This window comes from Ostrea edulis, chromosome 2, assembly GCF_947568905.1.
Source record: "Ostrea edulis chromosome 2, xbOstEdul1.1, whole genome shotgun sequence".
NCBI lineage: Eukaryota > Metazoa > Mollusca > Bivalvia > Ostreida > Ostreidae > Ostrea > Ostrea edulis.
The window spans coordinates 86,241,955-86,251,864 of record NC_079165.1 but is presented as its reverse complement, the minus strand read 5'-3'; the positions used below and the strand labels follow the sequence as shown (position 1 = coordinate 86,251,864).

General features: G+C 35.7%; 1 protein-coding gene across 2 annotated transcripts; it reads left to right on the top strand.

The window, feature by feature from the left end:
• The first annotated feature begins 1,714 nt into the window (after nt 1-1,714).
• On the top strand, nt 1,715-9,227 carry LOC125680099 (uncharacterized). 2 transcript variants are annotated; one of them, XM_056155284.1, is made up of 6 exons: nt 1,715-1,799; nt 4,291-4,447; nt 4,742-5,008; nt 5,123-5,206; nt 6,897-6,993; nt 8,125-9,227. In XM_056155284.1, exons 3-6 carry the CDS (start codon nt 4,976-4,978, stop codon nt 8,955-8,957), a joined length of 1,047 nt encoding a protein of 348 aa, XP_056011259.1. In that variant the 5' UTR covers nt 1,715-1,799; nt 4,291-4,447; nt 4,742-4,975; the 3' UTR covers nt 8,958-9,227. The 2 variants fall into 2 exon arrangements, with proteins under 2 accessions (XP_056011259.1, XP_056011260.1); XM_056155285.1 differs by lacking the exons at nt 1,715-1,799; nt 4,291-4,447 and having other exon boundaries at nt 4,463-5,008.
• Nucleotides 9,228-9,910: the final 683 nt, after the last annotated feature.

Genomic DNA, 9,910 nt, shown 5'->3' with positions numbered 1-9,910 from the left:
ACAAGCTAAAATAAAAATAATGAAGCAGTGCTCTTTTTTTCATATTGTTTTTTAAATCAATGATTTTCCCCACCATTACTGAGCCTAGTGGGTCAACAGGCATCATTTGGACAAAACACTAATTTACGTAAGTCATATGATGCAATGTTTAGGTCTCTTGACCATCGCACCTCAAATATTCACAACCTGTTTACTGCAGGTATAGATCCAATATCTTCCAATTTTATGCCACGTCAGGGTTGTCACGAGTAATTTTTCAAAGTGAATCCCAGACTCGTGGTTTATAAGGAGCACGATCACGAGTCCCATGATTTTTTTGTTTTTTGTTTTTGGTAATCGCCTACACGATGAGCAGTGCACTCGTGCCGCGACTACAACCCGACCTCAGTATGAAAATGAATTGATGTAGATAGAAAATTCTGATTAAATTAACTACCGGAAGACTTGAATTCCAAGTATGGGCTTTTTTGTTATTCATTTATCTAACAAGAAATCGGAATTTATGTTTTACCAAGTCAATTTAATCACCCCTATAAGTAAACAGGTCTATATTTTTCATTATATAATGCGATGTCCGACCTATAAAGCATTTGTTTGACGCCGAGTTTCTTAAAAAATCATAAAAGAAAATCCGGATAGAAATGGTTGTTGAAATCATTCGTTCATGTAAGCGTTTGTATGATTTTGAGTGCAAGTTTAAGAAAAGCGAATGGCGCATCGCGGCTTAAAACGGATACGATACGATCATGGTTTGTAAATCCCCACTCGCTAAGATTTGCGAGTGTCCACTATTTTTACTCGCTATTTTTCAAATCTACTCGCAATTTGCGAGTATTTCTCGCTAATTTCGAGCCCTGGGTTTGCCAAAAGTTTGTAATTGTTAAAACGTATGTACAGGAGGAATGTGCAACTAGACGTCAATGAATAAAATAACAGTGTAGACTTTGGTATACTTTATATCAATTTGAATGTTTGCTTGAAAAAGTCATAAGTAAATGGGCTTATTTTTGGGGTGCTCGTGTCGTTTTTTGCATACTCTCCATCTAGTAGTTCATTTTCGGAAGAAGAAAAAATTGAAGACGCACTCTATATATGTTTGCAAACACTACGGCGAAATTGATGACACAATCTACACCCGGACACGACAACGCGCTCACGTAAACAAAAGATCACCGATTCTGGTCAGTCACCGAAATAGGGCAGTCGACGATATAGTAGGGAAATAAGTTAGGAGGTTTTTATATTTGATTTTTGAGACAGCAATGCAAGAATACGACAATATAAGGCCTCAAATATGCACATTTCTCTCTGTGCCGTAAATCAAAGGTTTTTAAAAGGGGTGGGTCTGCAATCTGAATAGGTGGATCTGCAATCTGAATAGGTGGATCTGCAATCTGAATAAGTGGATCTGTAGCTCTCTTTTTCCAAATAATCTTACAAACCTTTTCCCGCGTAAGTGTAATCTTACGACTTTGCTTCGTTTTCTTACGAGATTTCTAAGAGTAAAATTCGTCGTAATTTTACCAGAGTGTGGAAGCTTTCTTTTGTGTAATAAACGTATGTGTAAAAAAAAAAAAGAATGTTGTAAATTTAATCGTAAGATAGAAATAAAATAAATCCAAAGATTTTGTGAAAAGGACTTATGACCCGTCCCAATATTTTCTTGCAGAGCTGCCTGCACTGGTTAAGAGGGACAACCCATGTACTCTTATATAACAGGTCGATGTCAATTACCGTGATACAGTTATATTTCTTGAAGGTATGCGATTCAGGAAGTCAGAAGGAAAATAAAATCTCAGGTTTGTGTATTTATCTAGATTTATTCAACCATTCATTTGTCTGTTTATTTATTCTTTATAAAGTTATTTATTTGATATACATGTACAATTAATTATTATGTGTGCATGCATGCCACTTCCCTATTTCCATTGTTATTAATGTATGTGTCCAGTTAAATACTCAATTATTACTTTTACAAGTGTCTCCTATCAGACATTTAATGGTAGGTGGGGTAGAGAGAGAGAGAGAGAGAGAGAGAGAGAGAGAGAGAGAGAGAGAGAGAGAGAGAGAGATTAAAACAATGTGCAAGAAGAAAAAGATATACAAAATGCATGAGGTTCAGTTAGATATACATGTAGACCGATCGTTGAGGAGGACAGGTTATGACATGTCTAATCATACATAAACCCGTCAGTGTTTTCATGTTGGAATACCTCATTAGTTCATAATTCCAATGTTATTTATTACAATTGTTTTGATTGGACAAAGATCAATCTAAACGAGAATTTACACATCAATAAATCCAAAAACGCTATGTATACATACGCGCTTGAAAACAAACAACATAGTGCGGGGAAAGTATTCAAATTATTGAAGTTGATAATGCAGGGAACGAATTGGAATTATAAGAATCAAACATTCTTTTTGAAGAATTTATCGATGTGTAAACTCTGGACATTTTACTCACAAACTTAACATAAAAGTGCTTCGCACTTTTATTCAGTTTGTGAGTAAAATGTCCAGAGTTTACACATCGATAAATTCTTCAAAAAGAATGTTTAATCCTATAATAAAATTTGTATGCATTTGTTCATTGCCAATATATGTAACTCGGAGAGGACTTGTATAGGCAGTGCCTGCTCTCCAATCCTATTGTGAATTTTCATAATAAAATTGCCAATATATTCTTATTTCTATCAATGCCATCTAAAGTAAAACGAAATCCATGAAAGCTCCCTGATATAGATTAGATTCAAGTTGATTCCCTTGTTTAGGGTGGGGCCACAATTGGGGATCAAAGTTTTATATGTGGCTGGATAAAGAAAATCTATAACAAGAATACATGTATCAGGAGAACTAATGGATGTTCCACAGACCCCATCTAACCAACGAACTACTGAATATGACGAATGACAAAATCTGTTGAAATAAGGTTCTTTTTTCTTATATAAGGTATGTGTTCTGAGTGACATAGACTTTTCTAAAATGACCTTGAAAGACCATGGTCCAAAAGATCAATAACTGTTGAAATATTATTGAAATGAAAGTTTTTTCATGCACAAGGTATATGTTCTGAGTGACCTTAACCTTTACAAATTGACATTAAGTAACCTTTGTCTGAAAGCCATTTACCTGTTATTTATATTTTTGCTGATGAACTGTCTGAATATGATATTGTTATGATAAGTGAAACCCACTTAGATAATACAACAATGAGGCAATACATATTTCGGGTTTCCATATCCCAATTCGTATTGGGGGGGGGGGGGGTGTAACTATGATGTACGTGATGATTCATTTTTACCTGACGTAGACATCACATGATCCGAAATTCACACAAACTGTAAGAAATTCCCTGTAGGTATCGTATACAGACCATCAACTTCTTTAGCTCAATACTAGGATCCTTTTTTTTCTTAACCCCCCCCCCATTACTATTTAAGGAAGAGTTTTCATATAGTATTCATGGCAAGACCTTGTGAATCCACGGTCTTTGATCTTGTGACCTTGATCTTGCAGTATGACTTACTTTTAAAAACCCTTACCTATTCAATATCCCCTGAACTAGTTAAGGAAGAGTTTTCATATTTTGTATATAGAATCCTTATGACCAGACCTCTTTAACCTTGGAGTGTGACCTACATTTGAAAACTCTTACCTATTTAATATATCCTGAACTTTTTAAGGTAGAACTTTGGTAAATAGATTTCTTATGGCAAGACCTTTCATTTCATACCATGATTTATGTGACCTTGACCTTCTACCATAACAGTAAGGTCATGAATGTTAGGCATACTGGTGTTGAGGCATCCCCATGTTGTATGAATTTATGTTTAATTACGTTGGAACCCTTTGAAATTTATCATGGAAATAAAGATTGAAAACAAATCTTTTTAAAATTCCAACAGCTAAACAACAGCAGAACATCTACTGAGGTTAGCGATGTGCACATTGGCCTCTTGTTTAAATTTCAATGGCAGATTCAAATATTTTTTGATAACAAAAGTTGCTTTTAAATTTTTTATATATTTTGCCCTTTGATGAATCAAAATTTTCACTGAACCATTTTTGCATCAATTGGTCCTTCCATCTTTGTTTTTACGACGCCTGTGTCATGCATGTACGTGTATTTTACATTAAAAGACCTCTGTTGGTTCCTTACTCGTTGTAATCCACACGTATTTAAAATATTTTGGATACTGTTCATCCTATCCATGGGTTATTGGTATTTTCACAAATAGATTGTAAACAGATATGCATTTTACAAGGCATTTACAATTTTATTTCCAGGGCCCAATAAAAGTTTCGTCCAGTATAAAACAAATGAATTATTTCGTTAATTACGATGTAACTACCTGTAGCACGGTCAGGTGTCGTTTGATGACTCCGGGCCCTCCTAACTAATTATGACATGCGTCTGTGTAACATAATTCATGATCAGTGTAAGGTAAGTCATTATCGTTTTTATGGTTTTATTCATTTAAGATATTGACCTTTTAGCCGTTTAACACGATGGTTCACGTCAAAGTATATTATACATAATTATACTGTATTTCAGAAGAATACAAATAAGTTGTAAATTGATTAACTGCATTATGATAGTTCGATATATCACAGCACTAATATCAGAAGTGTATCCATTACTTATAAAATATCACAGGAATTATTATCAAAGAATGATTCAATAAAAAGACTGTTGATACAGAGTAAAACGGTGAAACTGATTCATCCCAATTAACAGGAACCTTAAATAAAACAAAGATCCCCGACTGCTTCCTGTGGTCTACAATCAGGAAGAAACCGCCCGACCCAGACAAACCTGGAGAACCCCCTACAATCACCTCGCTATATATCGACTCCGACATCGTTTATGGTTATGGTCATTGCAGGAACATTTATAGACCTCGGGTTCGACGTTCACACGGGCCCGTCCAACAGTCCAATATGTCCATGAGAGAATTCTGACTACACTAAAATGAGATTTTCAATCTTTTATCGTTTCCTGTGGGTAAGTGAATATATTACTATTTAGTAAAACTAATTATATTGTAAATGATGTATATATTTGTAGAAGAAAAAGTTCTAAATAAGTGATGGAATATTACATATTGTTTTACACCAGATTCTCGGAATACTTGAGCCATTAGCTGCACAGATCAGATTTCGGAATCCCTGGATTAATGTGGTTCGTCGTCACTCCTGCACGGTAAGGAAACGGATTTACATTTCAATGTCTATTTTTCTCGACAGAATTATCATTTTATTTTAGAATATGATCTTAAAAACGTTTGTTAGTTTTAACTCGTATATGGTTATTTATTTATTGTATCATAATCTGTTTTACACAATGCTTTTATAGAACTATATAATGAACATCGATTAATTCGTTGGTGAGGTATGGGTATAAGTATTTTTTCATCGCCTTGATAATTTCATCAGCCATATTTATCCTCAATCGGTCTATATATTCTGTAATACAATACATTTAGATAACTGCTCGCGCATCAAAGATAATTGATCTAAAATTTCTATTGCTTTATGTATGTATTTTGTTGGAAATGTAGAGTTACCTAGCTTTTAAGTAAAAAAAAAAGATGAAATTCTTGACTAGCGCAAACATCATACTACCTGGCGACAAACCCGGAAAACCCCCTACAATCATCGCGCTGGATATCGACTCCATCTTAACTGTGGGTCTAGGGTCAAGCAGTTAGCTATCTGGCCGCTATACCTTCTCTTTAGTGTAAGTTCAACAAATACATGCTCTCCTTATAAAAATTAAACTTTCTAAAAAGTGAAAACGAAGTTTACGTTTTTACAAGTAAAATGAATACAGTTCACCGCATACAATATATGATTTATCGCCATGATTTCTCATTACATTGCAAGTCCAAACTAGTGGGGAAACTTTGTAATGTAATTTGTATACAGTTGTATAGAGAAGGGTAATACCACAGGGACTAAGCCCGTTTGGGCCCAAACTCTGTGATACCATAAATATATTTATTCATATGTATTTATCTATATTTATGGTATCACAGAGTTCGAGCCCAAACGGGCTGCGACCCTGTGGGTAATACATTTAAATTCTAAATCGCTTTCAATTTTGAACATCGCTGTCAATTTTGAACATCAGATAAAATTAACAAATCCCTTTTCTTTTGTAGGATTTTTTAAAATATACACTTACTACAACCAAACTAAACCTATATATATATATATATATATATATATATATATATATATATATATATATATATATACAATGTATATATGACCCATGCATCCATTTCATTTATATTTTTCCATTTATTCATTTTCGTATTAAGTGTCCTTAATACAGTATGTAAAATAGATGATGAAGTGAATGAAAAGCAGAACCAGAGAAGTCACGTGTGTTACCATTACATATTGGTCTACCGGTCAGAATTACCAAGGACGACTTCGGTTTGTACACGAGTACGTACCAAGTCAGAAATTTCTTACTCCCTTGTATCATACTTCAGCAAATCACATTCATCGTTTGAAATCTGACACATGTGCAGTGTCATACAACTACAGTGTACCACACTAATCATGGCAAAAGTCAGGGTTAATGTTGGGTAGAGTGTAAATGTCACAATACGTCATAAGTGTTCAAAGTCTTTCCGTTTGATTGCAACTCGGGTAGCCCGAGTCCAAACCCGAGTACTAAACAAAGTCGTCCCAAGTGGTAAGAACGCTCACATCACATCCATGTGGTTCCGGGTTCGATCATCCGCTAGTGAGGTCTCTATATGAGTGAAATATCTCGAATGGGATGTATAACAAGAAGTGATCAAAGTGTGTGTGTGGGGGGGGGGGGGGGGGTCCCATGTTGTTTCTTCGTAAAGTGATATAAATTTTTCTGATTGTAGATGATAGAGTGCAACATTGGGGAAACGTGTGATTTATCCTATCAAAATTGTCGTGAGTCGGGACCGTGTTTTCTAAAGGAACCCTCCTGTGTTAACGGTAAGGCTCCACCTTAACTGTGTGTCTAGGGATTTTGCGATACTTTAATTTTATGATATTGAATACAATTTGTTGATTGAATCAACCAAATTCTCACAATTTAGTGAGGTTTTTTTTATTTGTTCGTAATCTCATCAAATCGCACCACAGTTGTAAGTGCATTTGTTGATTGAAAGAGAAATACAATATCAAACCAAAACCACGAAATATTACACGTAGCATAAAAGTCACGCAACCCACAAAGCTGTAATAAACAGGAATGTATCGATGACAAACAGTTATGTACAATGTCTTGTAAGATTGTTTTGTTTTGTTTTTTGGTTGTTGTTGTGGTCCCGTAACTTTCTGTGGAAACCCAGTCAATCGCCGAACGTTTGTAAGGAGAAATGCCGTAGAAAACGTCCCGATCAAACCCTATACCTGACACAAAATTTCAACTAACGACTTCATCCACAAACGTTTTCCTTTTATTTTAATTTACTTTTTTGCATTATAAACTCTAGTTGCTTAAGAGAAAACAATATGCAGTGTGTGATATACATACATGTACCTCTTTACTACGTCATATACCTCAATATTGTGTAATATATATATATATATATATATCTGGTTGTCAAGAGGGTGTGTCCCCATACCACACCAGGTTATACAAAAATAACTTGCGTTCCTCAATTGGAATTTGACCAATCAGAGACAAGGATACAATAAGAATTAAATTTTATATATATATATATATATATATATATATATGCATACATACATTTACACCTATACATATAATACTAAAGATACATGTATTACAAACATTAACACCCCCATCTTTAGAGCGAGTCATTATCTTGCCCATATCTTTGGAGCGGATCCATAATATGAATTGTGTGATGCATCATAGGAGGATCCAGGAATTTGTGAAGGAGGGGGTCTAACACTTGATCTTATAGGTGCTTTTCACAACCTCCACCCCTACCACATTTACACCGTTTGCTTTTGTGCATAACATATTATGGGAGATCTTGAGACGGTCTTTTTATACATGAAAATGTTGAGTTATTTACTACTTGTTTCTAAAGTTCTAGTTGATCTAATCGGTATTCCACAAATGTTTTTGTATTTCATGGTTTTTTTCTCCAGTCTTTGACTTGCCTCGAGAAGGAACTTGCCCCGATCCAAGATTAAACATGATTCAGCAATTTTCTGTGGATTGTTTTGATGACGCCGGATGTGACGCCCCTCAGATCTGTTGCCATAGCTTCACCGGAAGTTACTGTTGGTTTCCAAGATCCCGACAAACTGTTCGATCCTTGATTCCGCGATTTACTAACAGAAGTGTACAAAGAATTCGGGAGAACGGAACAATTGAGTTAACTCCACGGGATGATGGCGGCGATTTTTTCCCGCCGGAACCACGCTTTATTGGTAACTTGCCTGTTTTTCAAGAACGACGGCCGGAAACAAACGGTAATGATAACACGGTGTTTATATTCAGAGACCGTCAGCTAGGCAACGACAGGGTTATCAACAGAGCAAGGGGACAGGACAACAACGATCTACTTAGAAACCGTAATGTTCAGAGTCCACCCAACAATCGTCTGATTAGCGCCTTCCGGGAGTCCCAACAGGACATCAATTCAGGCTTCTCTGTGTTTTCAGAGCCCCCTGGCGTTGTCGGTACTGGCATCAACGTGCTGAACACCGTGGAATCTAGAATTCCGGATCAATTCACAACCGTGCAAACCAGTAACGTGATAACGCCACAAACAAACAGACAAATAGTTCCATTCCGTAGGCCTAATCCGAGACTCCCCATTCTCCGTAATCGCAGACCGGATGTAGGAGCCAACATATTCAATGAGCAGGCTCCATCTGGAATCCCTGTGTTTATGGAGAACCAGCCAACTGACAATTCTAGAAGAACTAATACTAGGACTAGACCTGTACTGTTCCGGGCCGGTCCCAATTTATGAAATTTTACAATTGGCTTCATTCGCTGTTCATTGAAGGTGTTGATATTGATTACACATTCATCGAGGAAAATATTAACATCTTATTGTGTCAGAAACATCCACTGAAACATTGCTCCTCGTTTCATTTCAGAATAATGTCTAAAGATCACGATTGAAAATTTCTAATCATTGAGAGAGAGATTAATATACATGTAACCCTTTTGGTCTCTTTTTCTACTCTCCATTACATGCATATGTTGATTATCATGAAATAAATATTGTTTAGAACAAGCTAAATTTGTATTCACTTTATAAAAGAAAATGTTTGAATTAGATTAAATTGTTTTATGAAAGTAAAAAACGTCAGTCTAGGAATGATATTAGTTCCAACCGTGTTAAAAGATTCGTTGACTTCAATATAATAAATACGTACATGTACTTATCGTGTGAATATACAGATTTTTTCAGATTACATTGCCTTCCTTTAAATCAATATTAGCTCCCAGTCTGGAAATTTGATTTTGTTGATGGTTGGGTGTTCACTCATATGGAGACGTCACCACTGCCGGTGAAGGGCTGCAAGATGTAGCTCTATTTTCAGCGCTTACGGCCTTTAAGCAAGGAGGGATTTTTATCGTTTCACACCTGCTGTGACACGGGACCTCGGTTTTTGCGGTCTCATCTGAAGGACCGCCCATTTAGTCGCTCCTTACGACAAGCAAGGGGTACTGAGGACCTATTCTCTGTAACACGGGTCCCTACGGGAGTTATTTGGTTGTAAAAATGTGCTATAATGATAGTTTTGTATGGAACTTTAACCATGATTATTGATAGATTAAACCTAAGTTGAAGATTTTATCAAAATAAAGATCTCGGGGTTTTTATTATGCAGCATTATATAGATATTTTGTACTATCGGGGTTTTTATTATGCAGCATTATATAGATATTTTGTACTATCGGGGTTTTTATTAT